Below are 23,344 nucleotides of genomic sequence, written 5' to 3'. Positions count from 1 at the left end.
GTTCCAGTCTTTGTGAACTGCATGTCAACAGTAACATCCCTGACGTACAACAAATATGAAGTGGTGGGAAGTGACTGGGCACTTGATACATGAGGAATGACAGTGCCAATTTAAGGAATGTTGCAGAGATTTACAGAGTTTTAGTTAAGACAGAATGAAGTTGTTCCCTGCTTTGTTTCTGCTTCCCCAGGGGGCCACATGGTTGAGTAGCCAACAAATTACTCTTGACTTGTTATACTGCAGGAGGAAAAGGGCACTGTCAAAAGAGATCAGTTGAGGTGAGATCTGCTCACAATGCTCTCACTGCATTGACAGTACTGTTTACTTATCAGCTGGCTGGTGCCTGTATCGAGAACAGTCATGCGTGATTCTCTGCAGGATTGTTCCTGAGTAAAGCATTTCGCTGTACTACAATGGCTGCTCTATCTGGAGTCATGGAGGAGGTTATCAAGCCCACGAAGACGATACCGGAAATCCCAGTGTTATGGTGATTTGCATTTGCGGCAGATTCATTGCTTTAGAATAGTTCCTGAACTCTACCACAATGGTTACTATAACTGAAGTCACAGAGGAGAACATCTAGCACGTGAGTACGATACTAGAAATCCCAGGGCTGTAGTGATTTGCATTTGCGGCAGATTCATTGCTTTAGCAAAGGAGTCTCAGATTGCAAAAAAAAAATGTTTTAGCACAGCTGAAAGAAATAATTCAACTGTGGGCAGGAAAGGGGGAAGTGAGTGAACTTCAACCAATCAGATGAAGGGTGTATTTCCCAATAATTGTGCCCAAGGGATTTGCTGATATTCCTGTACTAGCACTGATACTAACTGCTACACTCACACATTCACATCAGTAAACCTCCTCCTGTACTTTCAGATGCTAAGGAATTCTTCAGAACTATTCTGCTCAACATATTCCTAAAAATTACTAATCGGGACAAGAAGCCTAGAGTCTAGATGAAGGGTCTTGGCCTGAGACAGAGACTGTCCATTTGCCTCCACTGATGTTGCCTTTAACCAATGAGTTCCTCCAGCAGTTTGTTTTCTCTCTTGCTCCATATTCCATTATCTGGATTCTCCAATGACTCAAGAGAAGAGAAGTTTTGCCTTCTTCCTCATGTGGTGGGCCCACGACTGGAGGAGCTGTGGACAGATCCTGATCAGTGTGTGGAAGCTGGGTTTGGACAAGGTTTGGTGAAGGTAGCCTCAGATTGTGGGATGTCCCTCCCTGTGAGTTTGTGCCCAATTCAGCTTGCACTACCTGGCCACCACATCACAGGAGCAATGTGATCGCACTAGATGCGGAGCCAGTTCAGGAGGGTGGTGCCAGGCCCAGAACATTTCCTCTGTAGGAAAAGATTATCGTCCTTGGATTGGAGGTGGTAGTGGAGTGTATAACATTGTGAGGGGGCTGGATAAAATAAGAAAAGTGTTCTATAGCAGAGAGATCAATTTATTGATTGGAGGAAACATGGGGAGCAACCCAAGTTCAGAATCTAAATCAGGTTTATCATCACTGATATAAATATAACGAAATTTCTTGCTTTGCAGAAGTAGTACTGTGCAAAACATAAAAATTACTTTAACTTACAATAAACAGTGAAAATGCCAAATAATGAGGTTGATTTCATGGGTTCATGGACCGTTCAGAAATCTGATGGCAGAGGGAGATGAAGCTGTGGGCTAAAACAATGTGTTTGTCTTCTACTACTACTACATTGACTAGGCCTAGATAGCCGGCGTCGGGCACGATGACGGACTCTCCACTCCTCCCTCTCCCTCATCAATGTGTTCAGTTCATCTACATTAGCCGCACCGCTAAGTTCTAGGAGCGTGCTGACCATGGTCTTGGGAGGGTGCCCAGGGTTCATCCTCCCATGCTTGGGCTCCCATGTCATGACTAGGCTGGCAGGTTGCTCAGGGTGGCACAGACAGTGCCCTGCTAATTGCAGTCTTCCAGCCTCGATTTTAGTGGTGAGCATCAGTAGGTCATCATAGACCTTGAATTTCGTCATGTGCTGTTGCCAACTCACGTCAAGAGCCATCCAAAGCATTCGAGTATAGCAGCCGTCTAGTGACTTTCACACGGTCTTGGTGAGTGTCCACGTCTCGTATCCGTACGCCAGAATGGACTCTGGCTGCTATGAAGATCCTCTTTTCGAGCCCTCTGGTCAGGTTCGACCTCCGGATTCCCTTCATGTCATTTACAGCCCTCCACGCCAGCCCCTTCCATATCTTTATGTCCTTCTCTGAACTCATCATTCTTGACCCGAGATAATTGAAGTCTAAGACTTTCTTAATGGTATCATTCTTTATGATCTTGAGAGTACCTTTGTGGCAGTTGAATGCCATGTACTCTGTCTTTTTAGCATTTAGGTGAAGTCCAACATAATTGCACTCAATTTTCACTTTTGTCAGCTGCTGTGCTTCCTCCATCTGGTCAGAGAGCAGGACTATGTCATCTGCAAAATTGAGATCTGAGCGTAACTGGTCTGACCCTTTTGGTTCATCCTGGTTTTATGGTAAAACCAAGCTTGTCATGATCTTTGGTAGCTTGACGTAGAGCGTAATCAAGGACAATTATAAAAATGTCTCCTGGTAGTACACCAGTTAGGAGCTCAAACACTGTTGTTCTTCTGTCTGGCGATACAACTTTTGCCATGGTCTTGGTGTAGCTGGACTCTATTGCTCTCAGTAGATGGTCTGGCACTCCATAAACTTTCAGGATCTTCAGCATTTTACCTTGGTGAATGGAGTCAAAAGCTTTGTGAAAATCGATGGAAGTAAGCACGGCTGGTAGTTGTTCTTCTTGACAAGTATTTGCATTACTGTTGTGCGCTTCTGCTGAAACCAATTCTGAATAAATCTTAACTTAGGGTCAATGGCGGTGCAAATCCTGTTCAAGATCATCCGATTGTATAGCTTTGCTAAGTTTCAGGTCAAGCTGATACCACGGTAGTTATGTCTTCGTGAGGGATCCAGACTTGGAGACAGGGATAATGTTTGAGAGTGACCACTGTTCTTGTTTGTCACCTTTCATCAGTGCCGTATTACATATATCCAGCAAGATGTCATCCAGGTCGCAGCTCTTAAGGACATCTGGTGGTATCCCATCTGGTCCAGCGCTCCTGCCCTGTTTGAGTGCATATTTGGCCTTCTTCAGTTCCTCAATGGTGAATGGGCTGTCACTGATGTCAACTTGCATTAGTATCGTGAGTATGTCCTCTTCTTCCGTGATCATTGGCGGGCTTCCCAGTGGGTTCTTGAAGTGGACAAACCATGTCTGGACTTGGTCCTCTGCTGTTTTACCACTTATTTGACCTGATGGGGACTTCTTCCTTCTGCTGATCTCATTGACTAGGCGTCATGGTTCTCCGTGCTGCTTGTCTTCATTAGCAGCCACTACCCCTCTAATCCTCCTAGTTAGTTCCTCTTCCTTCAGTTGGTCGTAGGTGGCAAAGAGATTCTTCTTGTCTTGAACTTGTCTCTTCGCTCTTCTGTTTTGCTCCTACTTAGTTCGGCCTGACAAGCATTGACCACACTTCTTGCTGCGATGATGTCAGGATGTTTCGAGATCCGGCTCTTTTCGATTTGCTTCACAGTAGGCAGACTCTTTGTTGCATCTGTGTGTGTGTCTATGAGCCATTGATAGTGGTCGGTGGCAGTGTCTTCCTCCTCCCTCTCCAGTGGGCTAAAGAGATTTCTCACTTCCACAGTGTACTGGGCTTGAAGAATAGGTTGTGAAGAGAATGCCTTCCAGTCTACCTTCTCCTTGGGACCTGTGGCGTTGGGTTGCCGCAGGCTCAGTCTCACTTGCATTGACACTACTCTGTGGTCAGAACTGACCGAGCTGAAGGTGCTGGAGGCTTCTGTGTTGATCACACAATTACGCCATTTTGTTCTTACAAGGATGTGGTCGAGATGTTTCCTGTTGAGGGAGGCTCTGTTTTCGTATGTCCACCGTTTATCAGCTCACTTCTTGAATTGTGTGTTGGCGGCTATGAGACTGTGTTCCTGGATGAAATCAACTAGTTATCGTCCATTTCTGTTGGTAAAGTCGCGGTGTGTGTATGGAACATCTTCCAGTCCGACCTGGGCATTAAAATCACCGAGCACAGCCAGGAAGTTATGTGCCAGTATTGAAGTGGCAGCTTTGTGAAGTTTACTGCAGAAGGTCTCCAACGACTTCTCCTCGCTGCAGTTGTGTGGTCGCGGGGTTTCCATTGAATTCCACAGTAAGGAATCTGTCACTGACTCAGACTACTCCCCTCAGTCCCTCCTTCATCTTGTGGTTCAACATCAGCCCGACTCTGCCTTGTGCTGACATTGTCGTCAGCTCTCTCCATGTGGACGAGGTGATGAGGTGCATCCCCTCTACCTCTGTGAACCTTATCTCTTCGTCTGGGAGTACACGACGGTGTTCTTGGATCCCCAGGATGGAGATCTCGTAGCTGTTTGCCTGTGATGCCAACTCTATGCATTGAGGCAAGATGTGGGTGGTGATTGCATTGAAGGTTGAGATGATCGTTTTTACCTTACAGCGCAAAAGAGGCACAGATCGCTCGTCCCCCTTGTCGGACTCAACCCTCCCTGTGGGGTTTGAAGTTGCTTCTTCATACTGCCCGTCTAGGCCAGGGTCTGGGCACTCCGCAGAGTTCCTGAGCACTCCCAGCTCTGGAAGTATAGAGTTTGCTGGGTTGTCTGTCATCTTAATGCTGACAAGGCACGAAACAAAAGACTGTGTGGTGCGCCGCCCCTCACACAGACAGTAGGTGGCCGTTGCCTCACAATGAGTTCACCTGCCCTTTGACAGGTTTTGCTTTTAGTCCTGCTGGGTGCCTACACACCCTCCTCCCTGGTTAACCGAAGTGCCCAGGGGGTGTGTCAGTTGGGTTGCCGACAACCCGACCGAGACAGGTAGTACTGGGCTACGTGGTACCAGTAGCAAGGCAAGGCCTTGACCTGTCTTCAGACTCCTGTAACTCCTTCCCAATGGAGAAGTCAAGGAACTCTGACCTAGAGAGCCACAGATTCCACGGCGGGTAGCTGAATTATGCCCTTTTCTTCCACCAGTGCACATACAGTGAGCTGCATGGTCTCCCTCCCTATTGTAAACAAGCTACAATTCTATGACCACACGTGCTACTGAGTTAAAAAATATCATTCCATGGAAGCATCAATGACTACTTCAAAGGGGGACTTATCAAGCCCCTGTGGGCCCTAAAAAGGAGCAGCTGACTGTTCTTATAGGAAATCTTGGAACATGATGGTGTAAGCACTAAGAGTACTGAAAACAGATAAAGAACTTTTAGTCTATGTATGTTTCTACCTTACATCTATGAAAAATAACTACTCACATTAAACTTGAATGTAAGTTAATACTAAAAATAAGGACAGTGACAACTAATATACCTTCATAATCATAATTTACAAAACTAGAAAACCAGTATCGCTGCACATGTATGTGGTTGGAACACACATTTCTGTCATTTTTTCATTGCTCAGGTAAATAAAGATGACTTTGCATGTTCTATCAATGGCACACGGATTTAAGGCATGGATATCTTCAAATGTACAGTCTGGATTATCTGTTTCAAACTGCAAACAGAAAATGTTAGAAATACTCAGCAAGTCAGATATTGTCTCAAGACAGAGGATTAAGTTAATATCGCAGCTTACTGAACATTTACTGATCAATAACTCTGCATTTACAGTTTTGCTGATAAACCTGAAACATTCAGCATGTTTCTCTCTCCTTAGCTGCTGCCTGAATCACTAAAAACAGAGTCTATTTTTATTTCAGATTTCCAACATCTGCCGTTTATACATTTATTACTAATTTAATTTGGTAACAGTCCCCAGCGCTGGTTTCAACATACTAACACCTGCTGCTAGAGAACATCACACATATTCAGTACTTTATTTATTCACAAGCCATGACTTGAGACCTGTGTAATTACCATTTCTAAATAGCCTTGAAATTTATACCTTCAGAATGTAGTTAAGCACTAGTGGATCATATTGGTCTGATTTTGGGGTTAGAGAAAGAACAAATTGTCAGGACAATAGATTCACTACAGCATTTTGTTTAGGATGTTTAATAACAATCTGGTGCTTTCGTGCTCATTGTATGAGAGTTATTTTCTTCAATTTAAATTTCTCAGCTACTGTTGTTGGATTTGAACCCATGTTTCTGTATCTAGCCCACACATCCAACAAAATAAACACAGGGTTATTGCATAACCGTAGAACTACACAGCATGTGAACAGGCCCTTCAGTTTAACTCATCTATGTCAACCAAGACTGTCTGTTGCAGTTAGTCCAATTTGCCTGCAGTTGACCCATCATCCTCTAAACCTTCCATGTCCATTAAGCCATCCAAATATATTTTAAGAGCCGTGATTGTAGCTGCCTCGACCTCTACATGAAAGGTATCAACAACCTAGAAAGACGATGTTGCTGGGGCTTAAAAATCTGAAATAGAGGGAAAGGTTGAAAGGTTTGGGAATTAATTTATTGGAATACAGGAACATGAGGAGTGATCTTATACAGATATAAAATTTTATAAGGGTATAGATAGGGGTGAATGCTTGCAGGGTTTTTCCCCTTCAGGGTGAAAGGTGAAATATTTAAGGGGATTCTGAGGGGGAAAAATTCACTCAGAAGGTGGTGTGAGCGTGGGGCAAGCCACCAGCAGAAGTGGTAGAAGTAAATTCAATTGTAGCAGCTAAGAGAAGTTTGGGTAAGTGCATGGCTGAGAGGGGTTCAAAAGGCTTTTGCCTGGGTGCAGGTAGATGAGACTAGGCTGGAATCCGATGGGCTGAGGTGCCTGTTTCTGTGCTGTAGTGCTCTATGATTTCTTTTGACAACTCATTCCAACCACAGATCATCCTCTGTGTGAAAAGGTTGCCACCTTAGGTGATTTGTTACTTTTCCCCTTCCACTTTAAACATAAGCCATCCAGTTTTGGACTCCTCTATGCTGGGAAAAATTCATACACCTATCCGTGTTGAAAAGGTTGCCCCTTAGGTTCTTAATAAAGCCCAGCTTAAACCTATGCCTTCTGGTTCTTGATTCCCCAACCCTGGGAAAAAGTTTGCACATACTGTATGTTCCTCATGACTAATGTACCTCTGTAAGATCACCTCTCAGTCTCCTATGCTCCAAAGAATAAAGTACGAGCCTGCCCAACCTCTCACTATACCTCAGTCCCTCGAGTCCTGGCAGCACCCTTGTAAATCTCCTCTGCACTCTTTCTTGCTCAATTCCAGGAGAAAGAGGGAAGAGCTCAGACCCAAAGGGTGACTCTGTGAAATGCACAGGGATCTATCAGCATTGGGAGGAGTCGTAATAGCTGTGAGTTTCAGCTATCCTCGTATAGGAATCAGGTGAGAGAGTGAGCAGTTTCAAGTTCCAGGGTGCCAAGGTCTCTGAGGACCTAACCTGGTCCCAGCATATCAATGCAGCTACAAAAAAGGCAAGGCAGCCTCTATATACTTTATTAGGGGTTTGAAGAGATTTGTAACATCAACAAAAACACTCAAAAACTTCTACAGATGTACCATGGAGAGTATTCTGACAAGTTGAATCACTGTCTGGTCCGGGGTGGGTGGGGAAAGAGGCTACTGCACAGGACCAAAAGAAGCTGCAGAAGGTCGTAAATTTAGTCAGTTCCTTCTTGGAACGAGCCTACAAAGTACCCAGGACATCTTCAAAAAGCAATGTCTCAGAAAGGCAACGTCCTTTATTAAGGACCCTTTTCTCAGGAAGGAGGTACAGAGGTCTGAAGGCACACACTCAGCAATTCAGGAACAGCTTCTTCCCTCTGCCAACAGATTCCTAAAATGGATACTGATCCCATGAACACTACCTGACTTTAAATATATATTTCTGTTCTTGCATGATTTTTAATCTATTCATTATACATCTTCTTCGGTTGTCCATTGGAATCTGATGACAACGTCCACTCCTTTAACGGTGAGATCTTTGATGACTATACAGTCCTATCCTGGACCCACACGCTCTATTGCAGGTGGGACATGTATATGTGATAGTGGTAGTGGTAGTGATGGCAACCACGGCTGAATTTCTCCCGGCTCTCTTCTGCTGTCTTCTGGTTGTTCTTTCCATCTCCAGAATATGAACCCCATCCCTACACAGCTGTCGCCAAGTGTTACAGTCAGCAGCAGCATCCTCCGGTTCCTCAGGTCTGATCTTGCACTTCCTTAAAGCATTCTTCATCTGATCCTTATCGCGTCTCTTCGGCCCTCCAGCTGAGTGTCGACCATGATGTAGCTGGCCGTATAACACTCTGCGGGGTAGCCGACATGGGGGCATCCTTATCACGTGCCCCAGCCACTGCAACTGACGCTGGGTGATCATGGCCTCGATACTTCCGCAGTTGGTCTTTACAAGTATTTCACCCGCTCACGCCAGGTAATTCCCAGGATGTGCTGAAGGCAGCTCATGTGGAAGCACTCCAAGGATTTGACGTGATGACTGTAGGTCACCCAAGCTTCACAGCCATAAAGGAGGGTGGTGACACAGACCGCTTGGTATGTGGAGGGACGAAGGCTCCTGTTCTGAAAGACTCTACGCCGGTCTCCCAAAGGCAGCTGATGCCTGTTTATTGCGGCTCTGGATGTCGTTGTCAATGCCGCTATCCTCAGAGAGAATGCTCCCCAGATATTTGAAAGTTGGTACTACTGACAGCTTTTCATCACCAACAGTGAAGGCAGGTAGGGTGGGTGGGACACTGGTAATCCATTGGCAAACTACTTATGTCTTGGTGGTATTGATGGTCAGCCACATCCTGCTGTACGCACTCACCGCCACAGCAGGGACAGTCTGAAGATCCTCCAGAGTATGGACCACAGGAGCACAGTCATCTGCATACTGCAGCTCCAGGACCCGCTCTCTACGGAGTTTGGTGGTTGCGCGGAGCCTTCTGACGTCAAAGAGGTTACCATCTCGTCTGACGTCCACTGCCACACCGCTGCTGTATTCAATCTTGTTGCGGAGAAGCTCGGTAGCACACAATAGGAAGATGTTAAAGAGCACTGGCGCTAGATTTTAAATATATCTTATTCCTGTTCTTGCATGATTTTTAATCTATTCATTATATGTATACTGTAATTGATTTATTTATTTATTTATTTATCTTTTCTTTCTTTATGATTTACATTGAACTGCTGCTGCTAAGTTAACAAATTTCACAACACATGCTGGTGACAATAAACCTGATTCTGATTCTGAGTCTGTGGCTTAGTGTGCCCATTAGATTGCCTGAAGCTTCCCACAGTGGGTGGGAGAGGAGTGCAGGCATGCACCAGGAAAGCTCTAAAATACCTTAGTGTACCAGTCAGCAGGACAAGGGGCAAACAGAGGGAAATGTGGGCGGTGGTCGGGCCATACCTCCTGTCTGCCTGTTGCTAGAGGTCAGCCTGCACACTGCTGTAGACCCTGCCAAGGTCAGCTTGCGAGTAGCTGCCATTCTCATCGATGGGAATTCCCGTGACATTGGGGAACAGGCCTGAGAAAGTGAAGGGAATAGAACCAAAGAGAAAAAGAAACAACTGCTAGGGAACTCTATAGGTTGAGCAGCCTCTGAGGAGACAAAGGAATGGTCAATGTTTCAAGTCCTGGCATCAGGGCAGAAAATGGGATTAGTGGCAGAAGTGTTAAGAGGGCACAATCTAAGTGATTTGTGAAAGGACCAGGAATGCCTTATGTGAACAAGAGGCTTACGAACTGTTACCATCTGGGATGTCCAGCCAAAAGTGATGTTGGAAGCAGATTCTATAGCTAATTTCAATGAGTAATTAGATACTTAACTGAGATGTAGATCATTTGCTGGGCTATGGGGAGAGAAGAATAGGAGAATGAAAATCATTTGCCTGGCTATGGGAAGAGAAGAATAGGAGGGTATAATTTCTGACACACGACTGGAGTTTGACCTATCTCCCTGTGGAAAATTGAATCCCAGAATCAGAATCACGTTTATTATCACTGACATATATTGTGAAATTTGTTTTGCAGTAGCAGTACAGTGCAATACAAAAATATGAATTTTAATAAAAATTAAGTAATTAATGCAAAAAGAGAGCAGAAATAGCAAGATTGTGTTTATGGACGCATTATCCATTCAATACTCTGAGGGGGAAGGGGAAGAAGTTATTCCTAAAACATCGAGTATGTGTCTTTAGGTTCCTAGAACCCCTCTCTGGTGGTAGAAATTGATGAGAGCAGTTTCTAAATATCCACACTAGAGCACATTAGGGTAGAAATGCCCAAAGGTGCAGCCAGTGATGAGCCGAGTCAGTTCCGAGGTTGTTGGGTAACACAGTTAGTGGAGCCGGTGGAGCAGCAGCCTCACGTTGCTCCTGGCCGCGGATCAAACCTGACCTCGGCCGCTGTCTGTGTGCACGTCCACATTCTCCCTTTCTGACTAAGCAGCTTATTGTTGGGTGTTCCTGTTCCCCCCACATCCTCTAGAGCATGTATGTCAAATCCGGCCCGCGGTGGAATTATCTTTGGCTCGCGAGATAATATCTAATTACTATTAAAGCTGGCCCCAGTAATCGAAGCGCCTATGGCGTATGATATGGCTAATGCTGAGTTTATTCAGGTACCAGGTTTTCAGGGTTTTTAGTGTTTATTCAGTTTCCCTGGTTTATTTCCTGAATATCATTAATGAATAATTTTTTTCTCTATTAGAGCTGGCCCGCCGGTATATTGCATGCACCACTAATACTACAAATCCCACAATGCACTGCCAGTGCATTGCTCGCGCTTGCCTTACTCTCTCATCAGCATCCTTATGGCGCTAGTCACGTGTGGTCAACTTTCAGCTATCCCTCACCCCAAAAATGGCTGAACGAAAGGTGGACTTTGAAAACGGGTTTTCAAGGCAGGTGGGAGGAAGAGTATATGTTCGCAGATATAAAGGGCAAACCTATTTGTCTTGTGTCCGGAGACGGTGTGGCTGTAATTAAAGAATATAACGTAAGACGACACTATGAAACGAAACACCACGACAAATACAAGCATCTGGACAAGAAACAGAAGCCCGCGATGTGCGGTCAAAAGAGTGGATTGGTGGGCAGGATCCGGGAGAAGATGCGGGAGGAAAACGGCGCAGGTGAGCTAACAGCTTATCATTGCATCATACACCAGGAATCGTTGTGTGGCAAAGCCTTGAAAATGGAACATATAATGAGCACCATAACATGAGCAGTTAACTTCATAAGAGCCAAAGGTTTAAATCACCACAAGTTCAAGTCGTTTCTGGAGGAGTTGGGTTCAGAATATAATGATTTGCCCTATCACACAGAGGTGTGATGGTTAAGCCAAGGAAAAGTGCTGAAAAGATGTTTCGAGTTGCGTGAGGAGATCTGTCAGTTCATGGAAAGCAAAGGGAAAGACACAACAGAGCTCCGGGATAAAAAGTTGCTTTGTGAAATGGCGTTTCTGTGTGACACCACGAGCCATCTCAATGCGCTCAACCTGCAGCTTCAGGGGCAGGGTCGTGTGGTCACAGATATGTACGCTGCAGTGAGGGCTTTTAAAACCAAGCTGCGCCTGTGGGAGATGCAGATGCAGCAAGAAAACTTGAGCCATTTTCCGTGTTGCCAAACGATGAAAGAGCAGGTTTCTACCGCAGTGTTCCCACGTACAAAGTTTGCTGAAAAACTTAGCATACTTGGTGCCGACTTCACACTGCGATTTGCCGACTTTGAAGTCCAAAAAAGCAGGTTTGAACTGCTCAGTAATCCATTTGCAGCTGATGTGGAAAGCGCACCAACCAACCAACATACAAATGGAGCTGATTGAACTCCAATGTAGTGACACACTCAAGGTAAAGTATGACTCGGTGGGTGCTGCACAGTTTCTATGTTTCATTCCCGACACAATGCCCCAGCTGCGTACCCAAGCTGCTCAAATGCTCTCTATGTTTGGCAGCACATATCTGTGTGAACAACTGTTCTCTTTGATGAAGATAAACAAAACATCACACAGGAGTCGTCTTTCTGATGAACACCTTCACTCAATTCTGAGGATTTCCTCAGCTCAGAGCCTGACTCCAAACATTGATGAACTTGCATCCAAGATGAGATGCCAAGTATCTGGCTTAGACTAGTGTGAATCACAGAGTGTTGGCCTGTGGAAAAATGTTTTCATTAGAAATTACTCCGGAAAAGCTGCAGATAAAGCCATAAGAAATAAGTGCAACTGATTTTTTATTTACTTAATGTTCAATGTTGTTTTTGTAGGCAATAACCTAAGCTTTGTTAGTTCCAGGTTAATATGTGTAATAAATTCATTTCAATAAGTTTTACAATAAACGCTGAACCAGTCCGGCCCTCGACTTGTACCGATTTTTTAATTTTGGCCCACTGTGTATTTGAGTTTGACACCCCTGCCTAGAGTGAAGGCTGGTGGGTTCATTGGCCGCTGAAAGGAATCCCTGGAGTGTGGATGAGTGGTAGAATCTGAGTCATCTAGTGTTAATGAAAGGAGAATAGTGCGTGAGACTTAAAAGTAAGAGGAGTTTGATGCCTTTGTGTCTGTACTGAATGGAGTTCAAAAGGATGAGAGGGACCTTATTGAAACTGACCAAAAATTGAAAGGTCTGGATAGAGGAATGTGGAAAATAGCTTCTAATAGTAGGAGTGTCCAGCATCCACGGGCAAGGCCTCAGGATAAAGAGACATCTTTTTAAACCTGAGATGAGGAGGAATTTTTTCAACCAGAGAGTGATGAATCTATGTAATTTGTTGCTATGCGAGGGCTGTGAAGACCAACTCATTGGGTATACTTAAGGTGGAGACTGATAAGTTATTGCAACACACACAAAATGCACCGGACACTGTATATCACACCAGCCGTCTCACAGGTGAAGTGTCGCCTCACCTGGTAGGACTGACTGGGGCCCTGAATGCTGGTGAGGGAAGAAGTGTAAGGGCAGGTGTAGCACTTGTTCTGCTTACAAGGATAAGTGCCAGGAGGGAGATTGGTGGGAAGGAATGGGGGGGGGGGGGTGGGGGGGACGAATGGACAAGGGAGTCACGTAGAGAGTTATCCTTGCGGAAAGCAGAAGGGGGGAAGGAGGGAAAGATGTGCATGGTGGTGGGATCCCGTTGGAGGTGGCGGAAGTTACGGGGAATTATATGTTGGACCCAGAGGCTGGTGGGATGGTAGGTGAGGACGAGGGGAACCCTATCCCTAGTGGGGTGGCAGGAGGATAGGGTGAGAGCAGATGTAAGTGAAATGGGAGAGATGTGTTTGAGAGCAAAGTTGATGGTGGAGGAAGGGAAGCCCCCTTCTTTGAAAAAGACATCTCCTTCGTCCTAGGAGTAGATGCATTGGAGATGGAGGAATTGTGAGAAAGGGACGTATTTTTGCAAGAGACAGGGTGGGAAGAGGAATAGTCCAGGTAGCTGTGAGAGGGTAAATTCTCGATTGGTAAGGGGGTTAATAGTTACAGGGAGAACACTGAAGAATGGTGATGAAAAACAGCAAGTCATGATTGAATGCCAGAGCAGATTTCATGTGCTGAATGGCCTAATTCTGTTTCTCTATCTTATGATCTTAGGGTCTAAATTTGGATTTATGTAAATGAGTGCTTGAAAGGTGCTAGACGCTAGTGATTCTCTCCAGGTATGTTAAGTGTAGGAACAGGCACCTGTGTCTGTTATATATTCAGTGGTTAAAAACAAACTGTTGGTAGAACTCACTAGATCAGGCTTTATCTCAGGACAGTTCAGATTTTGGGTTGTGACCTTTCACCTGGACCCCCTTTGTGGCCTTTAACCCTTTCTCAACCTTTTTGTCTCCACTGGTCCACACAACACCAATTTTCTCCTCCCCTCGCCCTTCCCAACCTAGCCCACTTCTGAAACATCAAGCCCTGTAGACACTTGTGTCTCGACAATGAGGCTTTATAAGATACTGATCAGACCACACTAGGAGGATTGTGAGCAGTTTTGGGCCACCTATTTAAGAAATGATTTGCTGGCATTGGAGAGGGTCCAGAGGAGGTTCATGAGAATTATCCTGGGAATGAAAGGGTTAACACGAGTAGCATTTGATGTCTCTGTGCCTGTACTCGCTGGATTAGAAGAATGAGGGGGCTCTCATTGAAACCTAATGAATAGTGGGAGAGTGGGAGAGTCTCGGACCTGAAGGCACAGTCTCAGAATAGAAGAATGTCTGTTTAGAGTAGAAATAATAGACTATAAGATATAGGAACAGAATTAGGCCATTCAGCCCATTGAGTCTGCTCCACCATTCCATCATAGCTGATCCCGGATCCCACTCAACTCCATACACCTGCCTTCTTGCCATATCCTTTGATGCCCTGACCGATCAGGAAACTTATCAATTTCCGCCTTAAATATACCCATGGACTTGGCCTCCACTACAGTCTATAGCAGAGCATTCCACAGACTCACTACTCTCTGGCTAAAAAATATTCCTCCTTACTTCTGTTGTAAAAGGTTACCCCTCACCCCTGTGCCTTCTAGTTCTGGATACCCCCACCATAGGAAACATCTTTGCCACATCCACCCTATCTAGTCCTTTTAACATTCAGTAGGTTTCAATGAGATCCCCCCGCCTCCACTGCATACTTCTAAATTCCAGTGAATACAGGCACAAAGCTGCCAAATGCTCCTTATATGTTAACCCCTTCAATTCCGGAATCATCCTCGTGAACCTCTTCTGGACTCTCTCCAATGACAAAACATCCTTTCTGTGAGATACAGGCCCCAAAACTGTTGACAATACTCCAAGTGCAGCCTGACTAGTGTCTTATAAAACCTCAGCCTTATCTTCTTGCTTTTATATTCTATTCCACTGGATATAAATGCCAACATTACATTTGCCTTCTTTACCACAGACTCCACCTGCAAAATTACCCTCTGGCATGAGTCCCCCTGCACCTCTGATGTTTGAACTTTTTCTCCATTTAGATAATGGTCTGCACAATTGTTCCTTTTACCAAACTGCATTATTTTCAGCATTTGAATACATTTTCACCACTGTATTCCATCTGCCACTTTTTTGCCCATTCCTCCCATTTGTCTAAATCCTGCTGCCACCACATTGCTTCCTTAGCACTATCTACATCTCCACCTATCTTCGTATCATTCGCAAACTTTGCCACAAAGCCATCAATTCCATTATCCAAATCACTGACAAACATTGCAAAAAGTAGCGGTCCCAATACCGACCCCTGAGGATCACCACTAGTCACTGGCAGCAAACCAGAACAGGCCCCCTTTATTCACATTCACTACCTCCTGTCTGTTAACTTTCCTCTATCCATGCGAGTATCTTTCCTGTAATACCATAGGATCTTATCTTGTTAAGCAGCCTCATAGGTGGCACCTTATCAAATGCCTTCTGGAAATAATGCGGAATTATTTTTTAGCCAAAGGGTGGTAAATCTGTGGAATTCATTGCCACAGGTGACTGTGGAGGCCAAAGTCATTGGGTATATTTAAAGCAGAGGACAGCAGGTTCTTGATTAGTCAAGGTGTCACAGATTATGAGGAGAATGCAGGACAATAATGTTGAAAGGGATTATAAGTCAGCCATGATGGAATAGGGCACAGACTCAATGGGCCCAATGGTTTAATTCTACTCCTATGTCTTATGGTCTCATGACCTAAATTATGACTGATCTGATCTTGACCTTTGCTCCATTTCCCTACCAGAATCTTCAAAACCTCAGACCAAAATTGGAATTGTATATCTCTACTCTCTCCCTCTTCTCCCTTTTGCCATTCCCCATTCTTGTTCCTCTATTATCCCTGCACTTCTCCTCACCTGCCCATCATGTCCCTTTGGTGTTTCTTCTCCTTCCCTTTCTCTCATGGTCCACTGTCCTTTCCTATCAAATTCCTTCTCTTTCAGCCCTTTACTTCTTCCACCTATCACATCCCAGCTTCTCACTTCATCTCACCTCCCCCCCCCCCCCACACACCTTCCTCCTTATCTTGTTTCATCTATTGCCTGCCAACTTGTACTCTTTCCCCCAGTTTCTTATTCTGGCTTGTTCCCCCTTCCTTTGCAGTATTAATGAAGGGTTCAGCCCAATTCGTCAACTGTTCATTCTTCTTTATAGATGCTGCATGGCCTGCTGTGTTCCTCTTGACATGTGTGCGTATTGCTCTGCAGAATCTCCTGTTTGGAATTGCCATGTGCACTGAGACACATTGAAAAGCTTGTTTTGCCTGCTATTCGTACAAATCAGATCACTACGCAGTGCATGGAGGTAAAACAGTAACATTGCAAAATAAAGTGTAACAGCTACAGAGTAAGTGCAATGTAGGTAGATAAAAAAATTATCAAGTGGAATCACACCTGGAATATCTCTTAAATTATAAAAAACAAACTTTTATTCAGGTCTCATCTTTCAGGGATATCCAAAAGCCCTCTGTAGCCAAGACAATATTGTTCACTTGTAGACACATGGTCAACAAACTCGACAACCCAGAGAACATACTGCATTCTTGCATACTTAGATGATTTAAAGAAACGATAATCTGTTTTAATCTACTGAGTGATAACTATAACAAGATGTGAAATGTTTAGACCATAAAACCATAAGACAAAGGGGCACAGTTAAGCAATTCGACCCATCAAGTCCACTCCACCATTCAATCATGGCTGATTTAACTTCCCTCTCAGCTCCAGTCTCTCTGTAACCTTTGCTGCCCGTATTAATCATGAGCATTTAAACATACCCAATAATTACAAGGGCATGTGCCAAATCTGGACAAATGGGACTAACTGAGATGGACATCCTGATCGAATGGATATGTTGGGCCAAAGCGTCAGTATTTCCCTTCACTGGAGAAGACATTAGCAAAACACTGTTCATACTGGTGCCTGCCTTCACGATGCACAGGAGGGACACTTTCTTAGCTTGCAAATCTGCTCCATCTTCTAATCTTTATGGGTTTGGGAAAAACTCCAGAGTTACCTATTCTATTAAGCACAAAAGCATTCCTATTCTTCTCACTGTGTCCTTCTCGTTGTCCTTTATTCATTTTCTCCTGAAATAATAAGCTAACTAATATGGTTGTATTAACTTCTAACTTTGAAGGTTGTTTCCAGCATCTGCAGGATCTCGTGTTTTTGAGATGATTTTCTGCCATTTTTGTTCATACTTAACTTTCCCTTCCACTGCCGTGATGCTACTGCCAACTTCCACAGTATCAGTCAGAAGCATCTGTCTGTCAGATTCTTGTTGCCACAAATAGAGAACCCTGAGGGACTCCATTTCTTGTACATCACAATTTGCTCTTTTGTCTGTCCAGACGAATCTCTTGCAAAAGGTAAGACAATCTTTTGTAAAGGCCAGCAAGGAAAGGTTGTGACATTCTGACAGACTGTTCGTCCATTGGTTTGTTCTGAGCTCTCTGCTTCTATTTTCAAGAGTTATAACTACTGGATATACTTCTACATGGTAATCACAGAAAAGTCAGACACAGAGAACACAGGCCTGAACCAGATATCTCCTTCACTCTGATCAATGGGAGATCCTGGACAGTGAGGCACGGAAGCAGGTGGAAGCCAACCAGTTCCTCATGCCTGCCTTGCCATTCAGTTAGATCACTACTGATCCATTACCTCAGTGGCACTTTCCTTAATTAAACCCCATGTTCCTTGAGGCTTTTATTACCAAAAAGTCCTCTACCTCATCCACTTTCCCACCCACTCCCGATGTCCTATTATCCAGTCCTGTTGTAGGATCTCCACGTGAAATGCAACCTGACTGCAGGCTGACCCACTGAGCCCCCTCGGGTTTTCTTTTGCTCCATATTCCAGCATCTGCTATCTCTTATGTCCTTGTTAGTTTTTGATTGACAGTGTCCAAAAAATTAGCTCAATGTTGAATATAGAACATTGAACAGTATTGCAGACACAAGCCCTCAACCCACAAAGTCTGTGCAGAATATGAGTAAATTGAATCTCTCCTACCAGTTCATGATCAATGTTCCCTCCTTCACTGCTTTGTAATATGCCTATCTCAAAGTCGCTTATACAGTCAGTAGCCACTTTATTGGGTACCTCCAGTACCACTGAGTGAATGTTCGTGGAACTTCTTCCGCTGTAGCCCACCCACTTCAAGGTTTGACATGTTGCTCATTCAGACTTTCTGTTCTGCACACCACTGTTATACAATGTTGTTATTTGAGTTTCTGTCACCTTCCTGTCAGTTTGAATCAGCCTCGGCATTCTCCTCCGACCTCTGTCAATAACAAGGCATTTTCTCCTAGAGAACCTCTGTTCACTGGATGCATTTTTTTTTGTTTTTTTCCACGCCATTTTCTGTAAACCCTAGAGACTGTTGCAAATGAAATTCCCAGGATATCAGCAATTTCTGAGCTACTCAAACCACCCCATCTAGCACCTACAATCATTCCACAGTCAACATCACTCAGATCATGTTTCTTCCTCATTCTTATGTGTACCTAATAAAGTGGCAACTAAGTACAAGTCAATATTGCATCTGTTTCCACCACTACGCCTGGCTTCCAAGTCCAGGCACCCACCATTCCCTGTATGCTCAATACACCGAGTATATATTGAGGGTACTCAATGGCTAAGTATCTACCAGTACCTGAAATGAAAATTCCAACATTTATAACTGCTGCTGTGTCGAGAATTTTCTCTTCACATTAATTCTAAATGGGTGAATCTTTTCCTAATGTGCACTCAAATCTAAACTTCCCCTACTCAAAAGTTAAGACTCCACCTCTTTAGATTAAGGAGATGTGATCTCATTGAAACAAATTAAATCCTTATAAGGTTTTCAGATAATGTTTCCTTTAGCGGAGAGTTCGAACCACAGGCCGCAGTCCCTCAATAAAAGGGTCAGCATTGAGATGCAAAGAGATCTCTCCACTCAAAGAGGAGTGAATTCTCAATCCAAGAGGATTGCAGAGGATCAGTCGCTGGGAATGTTCAGGATAAAGATTTGGTGAATCAATCAATATGGGATAAATACAGGAAAATGGTGCTGGGCTGGAGGATTAGGCAAGATATTTTGAATTACAGACTACTTGTTATGTGCTAATCAGTGGACACGAACCAGAGCTTGATCAAGCTAAAATTTAACATTAAAATTTATGTACATCAGCATGTTTAAGAAGAGGTCTATGATCGTTATCAGATCCTTGTATTATAGATAGTTATGCAGTCAATTCTTCCTTCTTTTACATAGCATTTGTTTTGTCCTCCATTCACCACTCTGAGGCCTCCATGATGAGATGGAAGTTTGTGTGATATTTCTGGTGTAGTAATCGCACACTTAATGGCTCAACTAACAATGTGATATTAGAAGCTATTTCCACAGAGTATCTGAGACAATACTCATCTGTCTCAATCAATGCTATCAACTGTTGTTTGCCACATAATTATGCGGTTTAATATCATCACTGCTGTTAGGCTGTGTAGGTGACAGAATCTGCAAAAATCCACAAGTTGGGAAGATGCTAAATTACTCACAGGCACAGTAAATACAAAATTCACTCAGCAGCCTCATTAGGGCTCCCTGACTTCTCTGATTCCAGATAATCGATGCAAAAGTCAATGTTGCTGAATGAAACGATTATTATTGAGTTTTATAGACCTGCAAATCATATGTCCTGCTTCCAGTTAGGGGCAGCTGAAGGCATACCGGCAAAAAAGCATGTGGAACAAAGACCTGGGAAGAAGCTCATTCCTGAGGTCCGTACACGGAAGCAGAAACTAGGAGTACATCGAAATGGCAATGATCGCTGGACCTTTGACAGTATTCGGCAAGGATGAAGCGAGGAGGAACTGACAGCTAAGGATGTACACAGGACATTTCTTCATCTGAGGCCAACACATGCTAGAGAATTATGGTACAGTACAGCACCAAAACCAGTCCTTGTTGCTCACCTTGCTGATGCCAATCTGATGCCTTTGTACAATACTATTAAGCCAGTGTCTCCTACACCTTTCATATCCAAGTACCTGTCCAAGTGCCCTTTAGACATTCTAAGTGGACTCTGACTCTACTTCAAGGTTCTTTGAAAATTTATTACCAAAGTACATACATACAGTGTATGTCACCATATACAATCCTGAGATTCACGTTCTTGCAGGCACTCACGGTAAAAACCAAGGAAACACAATAGAATCAATGAAAGACCTTACACAAAAAGACAGACAAACGGTCATTGTGCAAAAGACAAAACGTGCAAAAACAAAAAGAAAAATTATAATAATAATTAAGTAATAAATATCGAGAATGTGAGATGAGGAGTCATTGAAAGTGAGTCAATAGGCTACAGGAACGGTTCAGTGTTGGGGTGAGTGAAGTTATACTTTTCGCCTCAGTAAAGCAGCCAGCATAATCAAGGACCCCACACACCCCAGGTATTCTCTCTTCTCCCCTCTTTAATCATGCAGAAATGACTGAAAGCACATACAACCAAGCTTAACGACAGCTTCTACTAAGCTGTTCTAACTCTACTAAATGGTCCTTTAGTATGATAAGGTGGTCTCAGGTCCTCCCAACCTACCTCATTATGATTCTACACATTATTGTTTACCTGTACTACACTTTCTCTATAGTTTTTACACTTTACATTATTGTTTTACCTTGTTGCAGCTCAATGCACCGTGTAATGATTGATCTGTGTGAACCTTTCACTGTATCTTGATACATGTAACAATGATAAACCAATTCCAATACTAAGCACTAACTGTACCTGCCTCCACCATTTCATCAGACAGAATGCCAGAGGTGTGGGAGGAAACCACGGCACCCAAAGGAAACCCACACGGTCATGGGCAGACGATGCATACTGTGCACAAACAACATGCTGGTTTGCAGTATGCTTTTTTTTAAAAAAAAATAGCTTCTAGAGTTAGTCTAGTGCAGCCAACAGAATGAAAGGTTATGCTTACCGTGAAATCCCAAAACACATTCAACATATCACATTGCAGGCACAGAACGCAGATACAGTAAATGAGTCAAAGCTACTTAGTCTCGCAAGTGGCTGCTGTCAAGGAACTTCAGACCAACAGCTCACACCTGTTTAGTTACACAACGGCTCAGTGAAGGTGGGGAGCGGCTGGGAGTGGAGAGTGTGATGGGCAGTTATTGGAGGTCTGGGGGCTAGCAAATGAACACAAGCAATACCTTTCATCCACATTACCTGTTGCAGGGTGATGGAGCTGGAATTTGGAATTGATTTATTACTGTAACTTGTACCCAAGCACAGTGAACAGTTACTACCCTACAACTGTCAGACTTCTAAACCAGCATGGCTAGTTTCAATCACAATTCTGAAATGCCTTCATGAGTGTCTTTAAAAAACTCTTTACAACTCAAGTTCTCAGTATTATTTTTATTTGCAGTTTGTCATCTTTTGGACATTGGTCAGTTTTTGTCCATTCATGCAGAGCTTTTAGTAAAATTCTGTTGTATTCTCCCCCCCCCCATAAATGCCTACAAGGAAATGAATCTTTAATGATGAATTTATTTGAACTTTGAAAACGTTTTATGCATAACGTTCATACAGATCAATTCATTACATGGTGCATTGAGAACAATTACAATAGAAGTAATGAATGGGTCTGCAGAGAGCAGCTTGCAGTGAGTCGCCGCGCACTAGCACCGTAAGTACAGCTGTTCTGACAAACACAACATTGGACGTTTCCCTGAGCTACAACATTTATGTATGGGAGATGCAATTCAATTTCTGGGATTAAACAGAATTTTTCAAACCGAGAAACAAATTTAAAATTGGAAGAGTGTACATTTTGGAAATGTGTATTAAAAGCAGAAAATGCTGGAAATCAGGCAACAGGATCTGTGTAAAAAAGTAAATCTACTTTACTCTTGGTAGATGCTGCCCAGCCTGCTGAACTTTCCTAACCTTCTTTTGAAGTAAGGAGGGCAAATTTCGAGTCAAAACCTTACCTCATAATGGGCGACTCTCTGAGACTCCGAGATCAGTTGAGCACTGCAGACCTTGCAGTAGGTGTCCGTGAACAAATCCTGATCAACAGTGCCAGCAGACTTCATCTAATCAGAGAAACAGAAGAGACGGAGAACATTAGAAACTGACCAGCTGAAGAGAGTTTCAGCTCTTCCACTGGTGTGTTGTCCAATGCTGCAATCCAGTGATAAGTCCCAGTGAACCAACATCTTTTGCACCTATACATGCCAGCTTACATCCATCCACATCGTCCTAATTCTGCCACAATCTAGAAACCTCCACCATGCCGTTCCAAAACAGAGCACACATGGGATGGACGGTACATCAGAGGCTCGTTATTTACCCTGCGTGACAGACAGCTGATTCAATAGTTCCAAGTACAGAATATGGTGGAAAAACTCAGCAGGTCAGGCAGCATCTGAGGAAAGAGAAACAGTTAATGCTTGGAGTCTGGAACCCTTCATAAAAACTAGGAAAGAGAGAGTACAGTTTAGTTTATGCAGCTCTGCTATCAGTCCACCTACATTCTCAGTTCCTTTATTCATCTTTTCACTATCTACTCCCCCATTACCTAGATTCTTTACTCTCACCCCACCATGTTCTATTTGCCCATTATCACTCACTTATCTGGTTCCACTGATCACCTTCCAGTTTCCTTCTCCCCCTTCCCCCTTATCACCTGGCTCCATAATCTTTTTTAAAAATTTTATCTGTTTGCACCCTTAACCCATCAGCTTTCTGTTTCAATTGTCACTCTCCCACACCTGGCTCTATCTACCCATCATTTCCCATCTCACCAGCTTTCACTTATCCTCTGCGGCCCGCTCTCTCACCTTTCTTTATGGCCATCTTCCCTCTACGCTGCTGATGCACCTGAAATGTCACCCATCCCACTGCTTCCACAGACGCTGTCTGCCCTGCCACGTTCCTCCAGCAGTTTCTTATTTTGCTCTAGATTCCAGCGTCTGGATTCTCTTACCTCCTTTTCACTCAAAGAGGCAATCTGGAACAGGCTACAGAAGACAGGCATCCTCACCACATTTTGGGATGTATCTGACAGGGTATTTGAACCACTTTGTCCTACAAGGCTACAGACCACGGGCTGGGAAAGAACAATAATACAAGCAGTTCGTATGTGGCCAAGATATAAATCAGGAACCAAATGGTATGTTCCTGCCCCATCAATCTAATATAGTTGTCTGTCTGTGGAACAAAATTGGTTGAGACAGGTATTTAAACATTTAAAAGGTACTTGGAGAGGGGATGTTCAGTTTTACAGTGCTATGGGTCAAACACAGGCAAGTATTCAACAATTACAGTTACTACTCCCCACCTGAGCATTGGGACAAGGACTT

General features: G+C 43.9%; 1 protein-coding gene across 1 annotated transcript in view; it reads right to left on the bottom strand.

Annotated features, from left to right (window-relative positions):
* LOC132397814 (zinc finger matrin-type protein 4-like) overlaps positions 1-22,075 on the bottom strand; it is a 192,671-nt gene extending 170,596 nt beyond the window's left edge. Inside the window, exon 1 of the mRNA XM_059976594.1 lies at positions 21,971-22,075. Within this exon, the coding sequence (XP_059832577.1) occupies positions 21,971-22,075 (105 nt within the window). The remainder of the gene's footprint in view (positions 1-21,970) is intronic.
* Between the last annotated feature and the right edge of the window lie 1,269 nt (positions 22,076-23,344).

This window comes from Hypanus sabinus, chromosome 1 (genome assembly GCF_030144855.1).
Source record: "Hypanus sabinus isolate sHypSab1 chromosome 1, sHypSab1.hap1, whole genome shotgun sequence".
Lineage (NCBI taxonomy): Eukaryota > Metazoa > Chordata > Chondrichthyes > Myliobatiformes > Dasyatidae > Hypanus > Hypanus sabinus.
This window is presented reverse-complemented; position numbering and strand designations above follow the sequence as displayed.